Below are 17,392 nucleotides of genomic sequence, written 5' to 3'. Positions count from 1 at the left end.
AAAGCTCTATATAAATGTAATGAATTATTATTATTACTACTCACTGCAGGAAGACCTTCTTCATCATGTTGTGCAGCGTGCGGTGCAGCGCGGGGTCGTACAGCAGGGAGCTGGGCGAGCGCAGCCAGCGGTAGAAGTGCATCACCTGGTTGTCTGCATAGACGTTGTGGTACTGCGTGATCTCCCGGACCCAGCCCACCACCATGCTCTTCAAGATCCTGCTCACAGCACAACACACTCAGATCAGTGAACAGCTGATACATGGAGACGTACGCACAGCATTACCGCAGTCCGACGGACTCAATTGAAAAATAAAATAAGAAAATCGATTATGGGATGTTGTGCATTGATGCAGAATTGCAAATGGCAGAATCGCGATTATTACGCGAATCGATGATTCCTCCCACCCCGATCTAATGACACTGTGACGCGTGTTAACACAATCCCGCCCAACAACGTATATATCCGTGTTTCGAATCCACGAGGACCGAGGACGGATATATCCGTGGCAAGGTTGTTTTGGCTTTTATTCCACTTTAATAACCTATTCAAGGTCGCCGAGCGGCACTGCAGATTTACCCTACTCTTTGAATTCGAGAAAGTGCATTACCGGCCAGATCCTCTTAGGGGCGCTGTATCGATAATGCAGTGTTCCCTGTGGCAGAAGCTGTCTTTTTTTTCTGGATCTCTAATGTAGTTTTCTACTCACCTGAAGCGATCGCTATTGCCTGTTGCACGGAATACGTTCCAGAGTCTAGGGTTTTAACCACTACACACCATGTTTTTTTTTTTTTTTTTTTTATCTTTGTCATTATGCCAATTCCCTTCCTGGTCATTGCGCGCATTGCACCACTGTTGGTGTAGAACTGCCACATGCCTCCTCTGATATGGAGTCGCCAGCCGCTTCTTTTCAGCTGACAGCGAGGAGTTTCACTGAGGGAACGTAACATGTGTGGAGGTTCACGCCATTTCCTCCAGATCCACTACCTGCTGAACAGGCGCCCAGACGGACCAGTAGGAGGCGCTGTTTACAACAACCAGGACACATACCCCACCAGCTAACACTGCCAATTGTGTTAGTGGGGACGACTGACCAAGCCGGAGGTACCGCTGACAGCTGGATTCGATCCCAGAGTCTCTGCGGTGGTAGGCGGGTGCTTAGTCCACTGCGCTACCCAGCCGCCCGTACCGCATGTATTTTTTTTAAATCTACCGTTTCACCGTTTCCCAGCGGCAGTCGGAGGCGAGGTGTGCGTCTCCAGAATGTGACGGTAGTTCACCTGAAGGTGTTGGAGCAAAGGGCCGTCTCGTCGTAGCTGGCCACAGCGCTGGCCCCCTGGTTCCCCGACATCATGTCCTCCAGCGACGCCTGCTGGATCACGTCGAAGCTGACACCCAGGCTGGCTCCCCCCTCCATGTCGTTCACGTGCTGGGACTGCAGGATGGTGTTCACCGCCAGGCTCTGGAGGTCCAGCTCCACACACACTGAGCAACAGACAAGGCCGTGAATAAACACACGTCAACAGACAAGACCATGCATAGACACACACTGATCAACAGACAAGACCATGCATAGACACACACTGATCAACAGACAAGACCATGCATAGACACACACTGATCAACAGACAAGACCATGCAGAGACACACACTGATCGACAAACAAGATCATGCAGAGACACACACTGATCAACAAACAAGACCATGCAGAGACACACACTGATCAACAAACAAGACCATGCATTGACTATTTGTTGCATTTGAGTTAAGTTTCGTTTTTGCCGTCTAGCTCCACAGTGAGGGATGGGAGGGGCTGAGATTACTAACAAATCGACTCTGCAACATCTTGTTTGAAAATCCTGGGGAAAGCCCTACTGTAGACTGTAATCAAAAGGTTGTATCTATGATGTTAAATTATCTTAAATATTTGTGTTGTTCTTCTGTAACAGGGTATCTGCAGGTTTAGCCCAGTCAGATTTAAGGCGTTTTAATACTTTTTAATGCCACTCGGAATGAAATTTAATACCAATTTCACAATAACAAAATGGCAAAGATCACGCAACGACACCAATTAGTTTAAGTTTAGGGACACATTGGTACAAAGATGTTTATTAAAACATAAAGGAGTAACTGGATTGGATGAAACAAAGGGGTGACAAACATAAATATCTCTCAGTCTCTCTCCCTCTCTCATGTCAGAAGTCACCTCGCTGGCAGACTGCCGTCCCTCTCTCTCTCCTGTCTCTCTCTGTCTCTCTCTCATGTCAGAAGTCACCTCGCTGGCAGACTGCCGTCCCTCTCTCTCTCTTGTCAGAAGTCACCTCGCTGGCAGACTGCCGTCCCTCTCTCTCTCCTGTCTCTCTCTGTCTCTCTCTCATGTCAGAAGTCACCTCGCTGGCAGACTGCCGTCCCTCTCTCTCTTGTCAGAAGTCACCTCGCTGGCAGACTGCCGTCCCTCTCTCTCTCTCTGATGTCAGAAGTCACCTCGCTGGCAGACTGCCGTCCCTCTCTCTCTCTGATGTCAGAAGTCACCTCGCTGGCAGACTGCCGTCCCTCTCTCTCTCTGATGTCAGAAGTCACCTTACTGGCAGACTGCTGTCCCTTTCTATGTCTCTCTCTTCAGGGGTTTTGCTGCCACTTCCTCCATTAGAACAGATTCGATTAGATTAAAATGTATCGTCATTAAAAAGCACTTAGTAGTTGTACAGTACAACGAAAAGAAGTTTGGCCTTCAACCAGAGTGCAACTGTAACAGTAAAGTGCAAAAGTAATATACAATGTACAGGTGATTAAACTGGGTATATAGCATATATTCATTAGTACTACTATTGAGTAATAGTGCTAATCAGATGTACTGAGCTGTATTAGAGTAGTGTTAATTAATGTGTACAGTGATACAGGTATAAAGACTAGTGCCGTCAGGCGATTAAAAAATGTATCTAATTAATTACAGGATTTGTAATTAATTAATCTAATTAATCGCATTTTAATCGCATTACCATTTTATGCCTTATATTCTATAATCATATTTCAAATTGCATGTGTCCGGATGGCAGAATTCAGTACTGTATCTACAAAACCTTCTGTTTAATCATCTTCCATCTATTAATTTGCTTAGATTTGTCAGGTCTGGTCAATTTGAGCATGGTGTTATTCACAGTCAAAGATAAAAAAAAAATTATTGATATTCTCATTTGGTTCATTACAATTTACTCAAAATAAAATGTTCATTCAATCAATCACCGCGCAGATTGATTGATTGAATACAAATTTTATTAACAGATTGCAGAATGGGTACAATACAGTACGGCTCAATACACACAATTGTTAAGGGGATGCAGACCAGAGAAAGACTTTCGTCTTATTTACATCAGGGTCCCCCATTGCCAATTCATAATGAATTGTAAGTGCAATCCATTCTTTGTGGATCTAGCCCACAGTATTTCTGACACTGGGAATACATTCCCTGAGATTCATAGATGTCCCTCAATCAGATACCAAGAACATGCAAATGGACCATATTAAAAAAAAGTCTGTAAATGTGTATTCTACATTCTTATGGAATGAATTAGATACAAAAAAAGATTATTTAAAAAAGTTTTTATTTTTGTATTTATTTATTTTTTATTAATTTTTAGTAAATTTTCATAACGCGACTTATTATTAACAGATTGCAGAATGGGTACAATACAGTACGGCTCAATACACAATTGTTAACACTTTGCATGCCACGCCCGAGATTTCTCAGGTTTACCCCCCGCGGGTTGAATGCCCACTCACGAGAATTCTCGTATTTTCTCTTTTTTTAGCGATCTGAAATCACATTTCATCAACCAAGTCTACCGTTGGAAATTCAACTACCTCAGGCGCTCAGATGTGAAAAAAGCGCCCCCTATCGTCTCCCAGGTGGTAATTCACCCTTTTGGATTGAACTCAATGAAAATGAATGTAAAAAAAAAACCTGCACTCCACATTTGACTTCTCACTCACGCAGCCGGCATCTACCAGCTTCATGCTGGACTCTCGGAGCCGTGGGGAATATGTGTTTTACTGTATACACAGTGGATCACTAAAAGGAGCGATTTTTTCGAATGGCGATCAGGAATTGGAATAATCCATTTGGATACCATCTGATCTCAGGTAAGGAATCTATGTTACAAGTCTAAGGATAATCAGACCCGTTTTCACGGATATATAAGCTTTTATGTGATATCGCTGTTTGACTGTGCGCGCCGTCAGGAAATAGGAGAAGCGATTTTCAGCGCGCGCCACGAGCGTGCATGCGTACACATATACTATCGATAATCTAGCGTTTATTTGAAAACGATTCATAAATAGGCCGAACAATGACAACGTTCTAGAATATTTCAGTAAAAGGCGATTATCATGGAAACCTCTTTTTTCTCCGTGAAAACGAGGGGTTTTCTAAATGCTATGAAACGGAAATGAACCGTTAAAAAAAACAATCTGCTTCGACAATGTTGACTGGAAATAGGTCATTGATAATGCGACGGGCAGATTAGACATAGATCTAAAACATAGATTAGGCGATATTAACGTTAACATTGAAGTGGCCTTGGGCATTCAAGGGGGTAAAAAGGAAAACACGGCGCCTGGCTCTCAAAGTGTTTTAAGGGAATGCAGACCAGAGAAAGACGTTTGTCTTGTTTACATCAGGGTCCCCCACACAACTACATGACATTTATGGCATAGGGACATACATGACATACAGGTATATAGTACTGTACTGTTACATTTGTGACATATACGATATGCAAATATACAGTACTGTTACCCATAGATCCTAACATATATATATACATATGATGGGAGGAGACTGTACATTAGGAGGGGGTGGGTGGGAGGAAAAAATACATAGTGGGTGAAGCTCTCATCGAACATAAACACAAACGTGTCCTTGTTTACATCCGTGAATAGATTCTTTTGGATGTAAGAGGCCAATGTGGAGCCGAATGTTATCCGGACTTCTGTTGGTGCAGATGTTATAGTCCTACCTGAGATGGCTGCAGGGGCTGAAAATAAATGCGAAATAGTAGTTTGCAGGCGGGTTTTTGCAGAGGTATCGGTACGCTTAGCGCTCAGCATGTGCGACTAGACTGCTGTTTTTTTTTTTTTGCAGCGAGCCTCGTAATGGTCTTTGACTGGGACCAACCATGGCGCAAACAGTGGATTGTGGAGCCAGTTCTCGTTAAATTGGCACTTTCCCATATTAACGAGTGCAAATGCTAAACTAAACTAAACATAACGTTAGTGTTAGCGCTTCCGCTTCGCCTTGCTAACGTTAGCTAGACTCCGTTGCTGAAATAGTTCCCGGCCAACACAAGGACCTGTGTTGGTTCCGCCCCATTCCGGTCTGCGTGATGCTACAACACGGTCAATAAAAAGTCCCGACTTTATCTCCCGTTAACCGTTTTTCCCCAGATTTCATAATAAATTAATAAAACATAAGATGACATGGCATTTTATCTTTCCTTTCTATGGCATTTTTAAGACCTGAAAGATGGATTTAAGAGATTTTAAGACAAACTAAGGCCTTAATTATTGATAAACAAATTTAAGACATTTTAAGACGTTTTAAGGATCCGCGGACACCCTGTGTAAAGAACACAGCACACTTTTCTTTTAAAGCTAGCCTACATAACTGAGCACAATACTAGGAAACTGTCCCATGTGGCTCGGGAGGTAGAGCAGTCGTCTGGTAATCCGGAGGTTCCCGGTTCGATTCCCGCTCCTCCCGGGCAGCGAAGTGTCCTTGAGCAAGACACTTACTTAACCCCTAATTGCTCTTGATGATCAGGTTGGCACCTTGCATGGTCGCCTCCGCTGTCGGTGTGTGAATGTGTGAGTGAATGGGTCAAATGTGAGGAACAAATTGTAAAGCGCTTTGGATAAAAGCGGCTATATAAATGCAGCCATTTACATTGGTAGATTTCCTAGTCAGTAATATCCTAAAATAGATATCGGATCCAGAAATCAACCAGGTGTTAAGTGTGTACCTGTGGAGTAGCATCCCGGCATGTTGATCTCCACAGAGCAGCGGTCTTCACTCTCCATGACCAGGCGGCTGTCGTCGGCCTCCTTGCCCCCCAGGTCGGGCCTGGCCGTGGGGGAGAGCCAAAGCAGGTGGTTGTGCTTCCGGAGGTGCCTGGCGAGGAACAGGTCCGAGCCGAAGATGGACACGTCCTGCGGCAGGTTCCCCACTGGCAGGTGGTAGTACCTGAGCACCAGGAGGGAGAGCGGCGATAAGCGGTGTTAAAACCCACAACAACACAAGGAACATCTATAAAAAAAAAAGTCATTCGATCTTTATATACTCTCAAAGGATCATTGAGAGACAGAGAGAGAGACAGACAGGGGTGTGTGTGGTCCTCCTCCCACCCGGCCATGTTGAAGGCCTGCAACAGGCAGAGATAGAGAGAGAGAGAGAGGCAGAGGGAGAGAGAGAGACAGAGAGAGAGGCAGAGGGAGAGAGAGAGACAGAGAGAGAGACAGACAGGGGTGTGTGTGGTCCTCCTCCCACCCGGCCATGTTGAAGGCCTGCAACAGGCAGAGATAGAGAGAGAGAGAGAGAGGCAGAGGGAGAGAGAGAGACAGAGAGGGAGGGAGAGAGAGAGACAGAGAGAGACAGAGAGGCAGAGAGATAGACATAGAGAGATGGAGAGAGAGGCAGAGGGAGGGAGAGAGAGATAGAGAGAGGCAGAGGGAGGGAGAGAGAGACAGAGAGAGAGAGGCAGAGGGAGGGAGAGAGAGAGGCAGAGGGAGAGAGAGAGGCAGAGGGAGAGAGAGAGAGACAGAGAGACAGAGACAGAGAGAGAGACAGAGAGAGAGAGACAGACAGAGAGAGAGAGACAGAGAGAGAGAGACAGAGAGAGAGAGAGACAGAGAGAGACAGAGAGAGAGAGACGGAGAGAGAGAGAGACAGAGACAGAGAGAGAGAGACAGAGAGAGAGAGACAGAGAGAGAGAGACAGAGAGAGAGAGAGACAGAGAGAGGTGTGTGTGGTCCTCCCCCCACCTGGCCATGTCGAAGGCCTGCGACAGGCAGCTGTCCAGGTTGAGGTAGTGGCGGATCATGCGGCGGGCGCCGTGCCGCTGCCAGTCCAGCACGTTGTAGCTGATCTCATCCACCACGTGCACCGGTACCACCGGGAACTCCTCCAGCACCGGCATGCCGGCCACCAGCCGACGCAGCTCCCAGTTAGACTGCACCGCTATGAGGGTGGGGCCACGGCGCTCCTCCTGAGAGAGGGAGAGGGAGAGACAGAGACAGAGAGGGGGGGAGAGGGAGAGACAGAGACAGAGAGAGACGGAGACAGAGAGAGACGGAGACAGAGAGAGACGGAGACAGATAGAGAGAGGGGGGGAGAGGGAGAGAGACCGAGAGAGAGGGAGACAGAGAGGGAGAGAGACAGATAGAGGGAGAGAGAGAGACAGAGAGAGAGAGAGAGAGAGACAGAGAGAGAGACACAAACAGAGAGAGACGGAGACAGAGAGAGAGGGGGGGAGAGGGAGAGAGACCGAGAGAGAGGGAGAGAGACAGAGAGAGAGATGGAGACAGAGAGAGACAGAGAGAGAGAGAGAGGGAGACAGAGACACACAGAGAGAGAGACAAACAGAGAGACAGAGAGGGAGAGCGAGAGACCGAGACAGAGGGAGAGGGAGAGACAGAGAGGGAGAGCGAGAGACAGAGACAGAGAGGGAGAGACAAACAGAGAGACGGAGACAGAGGGAGAGACAGAGAGGGAGCACGAGAGACAGGGAGACAGATGGAGACAGAGAGAGACAGAGAGAGAGAGGGAGACAGAGACACACAGAGAGAGACAAACAGAGAGACAGAGAGGGAGAGCGAGAGACAGAGGGAGAGGGAGAGACAGAGAGGGAGAGACAGAGACAGAGAGGGAGATGGAGACAGAGAGAGACGGAGAGGGAGAGCAAGAGACAGAGACAGAGGGAGAGACAGAGGGAGAGAGACAGAGAGGGAGAGCGAGAGACAGAGACAGAGAGGGAGAGACAAACAGAGAGACGGAGACAGAGGGAGAGACAGAGAGGGAGCACGAGAGACAGGGAGACAGAGAGAGAGATGGAGACAGAGAGAGACAGAGAGAGAGAGGGAGACAGAGACACACAGAGAGAGAGACAAACAGAGAGACAGAGAGGGAGAGCGAGAGACAGAGGGAGAGGGAGAGCGAGAGACAGAGGGAGAGACAGAGACAGAGACAGAGACAGAGACAGAGAGGGAGAGCGAGAGACAGAGGGAGAAACAGAGAGAGATGGAGACAGAGAGAGAGACAGAGACACACAGAGAGAGACAAACAGAGAGACAGAGACAGAGAGGGAGAGCGATAGACAGAGAGAGAGATGGAGACAGAGAGAGAGGGAACAGAGACACATCATGAGGGATACTTGAACCCGATTGTCTCTACAGTCATTCAGCCACCACAACAAGAACATTATCACGATTACTGGTCAAATGGAATAGACTACTCTTGCATATATAGAGCTCTTTTATCCAAAGCGCTTTACAACTTATGCCTCACATTCACCCATTCACTGACACACTCACACACCAACGGCGGAGGCAACCATGCAAGGCACCGACGTGCTCATTGGGAGCAGTTAGGGGTTAAGTGTCTTGCTCAAGGACACTTCAACACGCTGCCTGGGAGGAGCCGTAATCTAACTGGGAACCTTCTGATTATACTAGACAGCCGTTCTACCTCCTGAGCCCCAAATGTGAAATTAATAAAACTGGATTATCTCCTCTGGAAACACTAACTAGTGTGGGTCCATTTCCCCTCCATCATAATACAGTTAGTCTTAGTGCAGTGGTGCTACAGCCTGCAGTACTAAAACCACAACAGGGACATATGTTGTAAACCCCAAACCTCCACTGCTACAAAACAGACAGAGGACAACACTGCTGTCAACCTTAATTTACACACAATCAAATCAAACACAAACTGGCACATCTTATATATCATGTTCACACCCAGATAAGAGACTGAAGAACAGGTGGTATAACCAGCAGCTTACCTTGTAGTTGAGCAGGGTGCGCTGCAGAGCGCGGTGGATGATAAGAGACTGAAGAACAGGTGGTAGAACCAGCAGCTTACCTTGTAGTTGAGCAGGGTGCGCTGCAGAGCGCGGTGGATGATAAGAGACTGAAGAACAGGTGGTAGAACCAGCAGCTTACCTTGTAGTTGAGCAGGGTGCGCTGCAGAGCGCGGTGGATGATAAGAGACTGAAGAACAGGTGGTAGAACCAGCAGCTTACCTTGTAGTTGAGCAGGGTGCGCTGCAGAGCGCGGTGGATGATAAGAAACTGAAGAACAGGTGGTCGAACCAGCAGCTTACCTTGTAGTTGAGCAGGGTGCGCTGCAGAGCGCGGTGGATGATAAGAGACTGAAGAACAGGTGGTAGAACCAGCAGCTTACCTTGTAGTTGAGCAGGGTGCGCTGCAGAGCGCGGTGGATGATAAGAGACTGAAGAACAGGTGGTAGAACCAGCAGCTTACCTTGTAGTTGAGCAGGGTGCGCTGCAGAGCGCGGTGGATGATAAGAGACTGAAGAACAGGTGGTAGAACCAGCAGCTTACCTTGTAGTTGAGCAGGGTGCGCTGCAGAGCGCGGTGGATGATAAGAGACTGAAGAACAGGTGGTAGAACCAGCAGCTTACCTTGTAGTTGAGCAGGGTGCGCTGCAGAGCGCGGTGGATGATAAGAGACTGAAGAACAGGTGGTAGAACCAGCAGCTTACCTTGTAGTTGAGCAGGGTGCGCTGCAGAGCGCGGTGGATGGCCTTGATGTCGTTCTCAGCCCGGATCTCAAAGTTGTGTTTCTCAGGCGGCAGGAGCTCCTCTGTGGTCTTCTCCAGGAGGGCCGTGCGTTCTGCTCCATACACGTTGCTCAGGTTGGGCATCTGGTTACTTCGGACCTTAAGACAAATAAAGAGAAACCTTGAGCACTTGCGGTGGCTCATGGTGGCTGAGGGTCTTAATAAGCACCATGTTCTGATGTTGCTGTTTTAGGAAACTCAAAGGTCTCTTAATGTGGCGACATGATGGGCTCATTTATGTTTAACCTGCTAATAGTCTTTTATAGATTTGAATGTCAGAAATCTATTGTGTGGAAAGGCGAAAGTGCGCTTTTCATATCGTCAGAAATCTATTAACAACAATTTGTATAGATTTTAATGACAGAAATAACATTTTCAAGAGGTTTTAATGTCAATTCTCTGCTCATTTGATGCCCGTCTATAATATGCCAATTATATGCAAATGTTATGCCTATTTTATGTCTACATTACTGCTGTGAAGCTCTTTGGGCTGCAATTCTTGTATGGAAGGTGCTATACAAATAAAGTTTATTATCATTATTATTATTACAAGTCAACAGGCCCAGAGGCTGGTAGAGGTGTTAGTAGCAGTGGTACTGTTCTTACCGTGTCCAGGACAAAGATGCTGGCCTTGCGCTGTGAAGGGATGAACAGGCCAAACAGAGCCTTGTGTCCCTGGCTGTGGTGGTAGAGGTAGATGTGACGAACACTCCCTGTGTGATGAAGGACAGACGTGATCTTAGAACAGGGCTGGGAATCGCCTAGGACTGTTCCGTTAGAGGACATGTTTTCTTAGGGCCAAGACTTGATAATCAAAAGATTCTTAATGCATCTTGACTTTTAATTGGATCACATTCAATACATTCACTTCACTGCAGAATACCCATCAATATTATTTTGACACTTTTCAGTAAAAAATATGTTATAAGAAAATCAATTATGGAATGTTGTGCATCAATGCAGAATTGCGAATGGCAGAATCACTATTATTACACGAATGGATGAGTCCTCCCACCCCGAACACATGTTAACGTGTAAAACCAAGTCGACACGGTGATTAGAGGAAGTCCTACCAGGCTCCAGGTAGCTGAACTGGGCCAGGGACCTCATCTCCAGATGCTCCAGGTCAAAGGTCTCTGCCTCCCTGCCGGCCATGTCTCTCACCACGTGCTTGTTCACCATACACATGCAACCCAGCTGCACCAGCGCTCGGAACAGCAGGGGGACCTGGACCAAGACATTAACAACTGCTCTTTACTCTCCTGCACTCAGTGCACTTGGAAGATCATTCATAAAAATAAAGGATAATGGAAGTTAAGTGAAGAAATAACAACACAGGATTCCTATTTACACTTAGTCATTTAGCTGACACTTTTATCCAAAGCCACTTACAAAACAAGTCACCAGGAGGGGTACATCTCTGGCAGCTAAATGGTCAGTGGCATTGTTCGTCAATATATATTCGCTGAAAAGTATGTCAGGTCAAGGACATTGAAGCGGATTCGTGCGGCAAAGGGAAGCCAGTGCAGCTCTCTTAACACATTGACCGCCACAGCAGGGGGCGCTAATACCCCATTCATTGGTATTGGTCTTTATTCAATGGATATAGTTTTAGACTGTGGCATTTGCGAGTGCTTAAAATATATCTTATATTATATCTATGGGTCTAATAACGTCGTCGGGTCTCAGTGAGCTGCTTCTAGTCAACATTGCAGAGACATTCATTCGTACATTTCCGTTTTATACCGTTTTGAATAGAGTATGGTTTGGGTGTTTTTCAGTAATTCCAGGAAAAGGCGAGAAAAATGCATTTGACTGTAATCCAGTCATCACTAGGGATGGGTACCCTTTCACATTTGAACAGATACGGTACCGGTACCTGTGAATCGATACCGGTACCCAACGGTAACTTTTTTCTGTACTTTAGTCTAAAGAAATTTAATTTACCTACCTCAGTCGTGAAAAAAAAGATCCAAACTTCAAATAACTACAATTTCGACCGTTTTTGGTTTGCCATTGCTCCGACTGCTTTGTTGTTGAATCAAGTCAAATCCTAGGTAAGCATATATTGTGCGTGTGAACGTTGACACGAAAGGAAAAAAGGTAAATTTTTTTTTAAAAAGGTAAATCTTTTTTTTTGGTATCTCACTTGAATCGATACTCGGTAGTACCGACGTGTTTCGGTTCGGTACCTCAGAAGTACCGAATTCGGTACCCATCCCTAGTCATCACGTTGTAATTTTTCGGCTGATTATCTAATCATCCTCCTGAAATCAACGCTAGATTACCACTATTATGTCTCCTCGTCCATACATGAAATGACCATCGTAGGATGAGCTCAGAGAAAAAGTGAATACGAGACTCGAGACAGTTAACGGAAAGATACAGAAGCAAGAAAAAGACATAGAAGCGATAGAAGAAAGAACAGCCCGAGGTAGAAGAATGGAGCACAGAAGTACAGGAGATCCTGATAGCCACTATCGAACAACAAGAGAGAATGCAAGAAAAGATAACTGACATGGAGGGTAGATCAAGGAGGAACAATATACGCATATGGGGACTGAAAGAAGGGTTAGAGGGAGACTCGATGACCAGGTATGTGGGCAATCTAATCCAAAAAGAGTTGGAAAAGCCAGAACTCGACAAGATGGAGATTCAAAGAGCCCACAACCAGATAAACCTCCGAGAGCAGTTATTGTAAACTTCTTGAGATTCGAAATGAAAGAAAGCATTCTCAGAGCAGCCTGGCAGGCGAAGATAGAAGGAAGGAAAGTGACTTTTGATCACGACTATTCAACAGAGGTGGCTGTGAGGCGTCGGAGCTATGCAGAAATAAAAATAATTCTAAAAGGAGAAAGAAATCAGGTTCCAATCACCTATGACCTCGCTGAAGGTACACTGGTACGAAGGCACCAAGCTATACAACAGCGCACAAGAGGCGACGAGGGACATGGCCCGGAGAGGATGGATGGCGCCGGGAGGAGGGGGAGAAAGACCGGCGCTGATGCAGAGGATGGAGAGAGCGCACAGATGGACCAGAGTTGAGAGACGAGGACGAGGAGAGGAGGATGGGAAGACGGACAAAGAAACACAGGAAAAGGGGCATGGAGGAGGAGACGTGAAGGGCCACGGTGATCCGAGGGAGGATAAGTACAAAATAGAATAAGCATGAAAGACTACCCAATACATACACAGAGGATAATGGGGGATAAAAGGGAGGGGTGAGAATAGCTACAACAGAGCTAAATAAATGAACAATCACTCCAAGGAAAATTAATTAAGGACACACAGGGAACACTACACATTGGAACGATATGGAGGCATAATGGGATTACATGTGGCACACAATACAAATAGACTTGCTGATAAATGTCTCTGAACAATAAGAAAAATAAATACAGAGCATTGACCGGGAGCTCTGGGGCAGTTCACAGAACAAATGTTGGAATTATATAGTGAGCAAGGGAGAGCCAACACAGGAGGCATCCAAGCCACTAGGGGGAGCCCTCTCACCAGGAGAGCCATTACTCCCCACCCACCAGCAGGGGACAGGGAGAGGAAAATAGAACTCCCTAATACCTTGGAAGCATTATGTTGTTTTTTTCTTTTTATATGTGTACCAGGTAAAGATAGCAAAGGCTACAACCTCAAATATAATTTTATGTGACATGGGTAAGACAGGAAGGCATTTGGAGAGGAAATATGACACAAGTTAAAAGGTATCAAAATGGTGTCATTGAATGTGAATGGTATGAATGGAGTAAGGTGATGAAGAAATTTAGAAAAGAAGAGATGCAAGTAATTTTCTTACGAGAAATGCATTTAATAGCACAGGAGCACGAAAAATGTTAGAGATTTGGATATGAAAATACGTTTTACAGTTCTTTTAAACAGAACTTGAGGAGGGGAGTAGCTATATTAATTAAGAACTCAGTGAAATTCTAAATGACCAAAGAAATAAGGGACAAGGAGGGGAGATATGTTGTGGTGAAGGGAAAAATGGAAGGACAAATGGTAACGTTAATCAATGTATATGCACCTCCGGATAGTGAAAGATATCTATTCGAAACTATTTTTGATATCATAGCAATGGAAATGGAAGGGATTCTAATATGTACGGGTGATTTTAATGTGATACTGAACTATGACATGGACACCACAAGTACAAAGAAATGGAGGACACACATCAGCAAATATATGAATACACAAATGACAGAAATGGGAATTACGGATGTGTGGAGAGAAATGCATGCATTAGACAGGGAATACACTCACTACTCGCACCCACACACAACGTATTCAAGGATAGACTATTTTCTCATGACAACGGGGGACAGATACAGGGTGAAGGACTGCAGGATAGGGGTAGCGGACATATCAGACAGTAGATCTCAAAAGTAGATGGAGAAACACAGTCTGGAGGCTGAACGTAGGACTATTAAATAACAAGGGTTTAGTAAATGAAATAAAAGAGGACATAGCCAGATACAAAGAAGAAAATGACAATGGGGAGGTAGATCCGAATATTTTATGGGATGCACTGAAGGTAGTAATAAGAGGCAAATTGATAGCGAAGACAGCACTACTTAAGAAAGCCAGAATGGAGACGTATCAAAACTGAAAGAACTATAGAAGAAACACCAAAACTCAAAGGACCAGGAGACACTTAGGGAAATCAAAGATGTGAGGGGAAGAATAAACAGGGAACTACTGACAGAAATAGAAAAGAAAGCAAGATATATGAAACAGACATACTATCAGGGAGGACCGAAAGTGACTAGACTTTTGGCTAGAAGGATTAGGACACAACAAAAACTAAACACGATACATACAATAAGGGATACAAAGACTAACAAGATATTGAGAGAGCCAGCTGAAATAGAGAAGACATTTGAAGAATACTACAAGACACTATACACACAACCGATAGCAGCAGAAGAAGAGATAGGATTTTTTTTAGGAGCTAGATTTGCCATCGATAGGAAAAGAACAGAACGAAATATTAAATGCAGAAATCACAGAACAAGAAGTAGAGGATGCAATTAGTAGAGCAAAGAATAGCAAATCTCCGGGTAGTGACGGATTCCCATCAGAATTCTACAAGACATTTAGACAGGAACTAACTCCCATATTAGAAGCAGCATTTAGACACACGATGAAAGAGGGCATAATGCCACCCTCATGGAAAGAAGCCATAATTACCACAATACCAAAAGAAGGAAATGATAAAGAGCTATGTAGCAGTTTCAGGCCTGTGTCCATACTTAACGTGGATTACAAGATGTATACATCGATAATATCCAAAAGATTTGAGACGTTTATGCCAGACATCATAGATGAAGACCAGACCGGATTCATTAAAGGAAGACAGACGCAGGATAATATAAGGAAGACATTGCAGATAGTGGAGGAGATACAGAGGGAAGGAGGTAGTGCAGTACTGGTTAGTCTAGATGCAGAAAAGGCATTGGACAGTGTGGGCTGGGTATTTCTATACAAGGTACTAGAGAAGTTTGGTTTAGACAAAGACGCAGATGAGAACAATTAAAGCACTATATCGGGAACAGACCGCAAGAATTAAGGTAAATGGCAGCCTGACGGACCGAATCAAACTAGAGAGGGCTACCAGACAGGGCTGTTGTCTTTCGCCGACGCTCTTCGATGTATTTATCGAACCACGGGCGCAATTAATTAGACAGACTAAGGACATCAAAGGGGTAGAGATAAAGGGAACAGAACATAAACTAGGTTTATTCGCAGACGACGTGGTAGTATATATGAGAGAGCCAGACACAAGCTTCCCGGTGCTGATGGATCTACTGAAAGAATATGGACACTATTCAGGATATAAGCTTAACGTGACGAAGACACAGACTTTAACATGGAACTATACTCCAACGACAGAAATTAGGGAAAGGTACGGAATTAGATGGGACATGGACAAGATTAAATTAAAAAGTGGGGAAACTGTTTGATGCAAACTACATACAGATTAAATCAGAACATCAAGAGAGACTTAGAAAGATGGACAGTAATGCCCCTAGACTTCAACTCAAGGATAGAAATCATCAAGATGAACATACTACCAAGGTTATTATACCTATATCAGTCTTTACCCATACCAATACCACAAAACCAATTCAGAGAATGGGACAGACTGATATCGAGATTCATTTGAGCAGGGATCAGATATGTTACTCTACAACTACCCAAGGAGAAGGGGGGTATGGCAGTACCCAGTCTGAGAGACTATTACTACGCAGCACAGCTCAGAGCAGTGACATGCTGGTGCAATGTAAATTATGAAGCCAGATGGAAAGACATTGAAAAGGAAGGGGAGAGATACAATGTACAGGCAATAATAGGGGATAGGGAACTATTTAAGAGACAGGAACAAATGCTAGATCCAATCACCAAATTCACTTTAAATATATGGAACACAGTAGTAAAAACACACAAGTTAGAAAAAGAATCCAAGGTCTTGAGATGGGTAACACACGACAATAGATTCAAGCCAGGGATGGGAGACCATGGATTCAAAAGATGGGAAAGGAGGGGGGGGGGGGGGGGGGGGGGGGGGGGGGGGGGGGTAACAGCGATATGTACAATGATAGACAAGGGAGAAATACAGACCCTACAAAAACTGAAAGAAAGATTTGGACTAGAGAATAAAGACCACTTTAGATATCTACAGATTAGAGACTATTACAACAAAGAAATAAGAGGAGACAAGGACAAAGAACAGAATGGAATAATTAGGATGATAGTAAGGGCATATGAAGGGAAGAAAGGGAGGGTCATATCAGCAATGTACCAAGCAATAATGGACAGTAAGTGGGATACAACCAAATACATAAAAGAAAGATGGAAGGAACTAAAGATAGAGATTACAGAGGAGGAATGGTACAACATATGCAAAGTACAGCACTCAACAACAGGTTCAAAGGTATGGAGGGAATTTTGGATGGAAAAACATAATTAGATTCTTTATAACACCAGAGATAAAAGGCGAATATGCACCAGCACAGAAATCTTGTTGAGATTGTGTGGAAAAGAGGATGCGAACACCACACACATATTCTGGGAATGTCAGAAAATAAGAAATTATTGGGAAGGAATAGGAGAGAGAATAAATGAAATAATAGGATACGAAATACCCCAGACAGGCTTAGTGCTGTAACTAGGAAATCTGACGCAGGAAAATATACAGGGGGAAGACAAATATCTGATAAAGATACTACTAGTGGCAACCAGGAAAGCAATAACCAGACTGTGGTACAAGGAAGATCCACCGACTAAGGACCAATGGGTAGGAATAGTAGAGGAGATACAAGAAATGGAGAGAATAACACATATGCTGAGGCTACAGGAGGAGAAATTTAAATCAAGATGGGAAAAATGGGAAGACTATAAGACAATTAGGAACGACACCACAGAAGAAGGGCAGGAACTAAGAGAAGAAACTGAAATGTAGATACTCAATGTACTGAGGACCCCATGCCACTATATGTTTACTTTTATTTATTATTTATGTATTTTTT

General features: G+C 44.8%; 1 protein-coding gene across 2 annotated transcripts in view; it reads right to left on the bottom strand.

Annotated features, from left to right (window-relative positions):
* The window catches only part of pole (polymerase (DNA directed), epsilon), a 93,582-nt gene that overhangs the window by 21,653 nt on the left and 54,537 nt on the right, over positions 1 to 17,392 (bottom strand). The window contains exons 33-39 of one of the 2 annotated variants that reach the window (XM_084323419.1): positions 10,925 to 11,078; positions 10,458 to 10,564; positions 9,774 to 9,950; positions 7,036 to 7,259; positions 6,018 to 6,238; positions 1,281 to 1,485; positions 45 to 218 (exon numbers count right to left, since the gene is read on the bottom strand). In XM_084323419.1, coding sequence (XP_084179545.1) covers positions 45 to 218; positions 1,281 to 1,485; positions 6,018 to 6,238; positions 7,036 to 7,259; positions 9,774 to 9,950; positions 10,458 to 10,564; positions 10,925 to 11,078 — 1,262 coding nt within the window. The remainder of the gene's footprint in view (positions 1 to 44; positions 219 to 1,280; positions 1,486 to 6,017; positions 6,239 to 7,035; positions 7,260 to 9,773; positions 9,951 to 10,457; positions 10,565 to 10,924; positions 11,079 to 17,392) is intronic. The other variant, XM_084323420.1, reaches the window with a different exon arrangement.

Source organism: Notolepis coatsorum (genome assembly GCF_963971535.1).
Source record: "Notolepis coatsorum genome assembly, chromosome: 10".
NCBI lineage: Eukaryota > Metazoa > Chordata > Actinopteri > Aulopiformes > Paralepididae > Notolepis > Notolepis coatsorum.
This window is presented reverse-complemented; position numbering and strand designations above follow the sequence as displayed.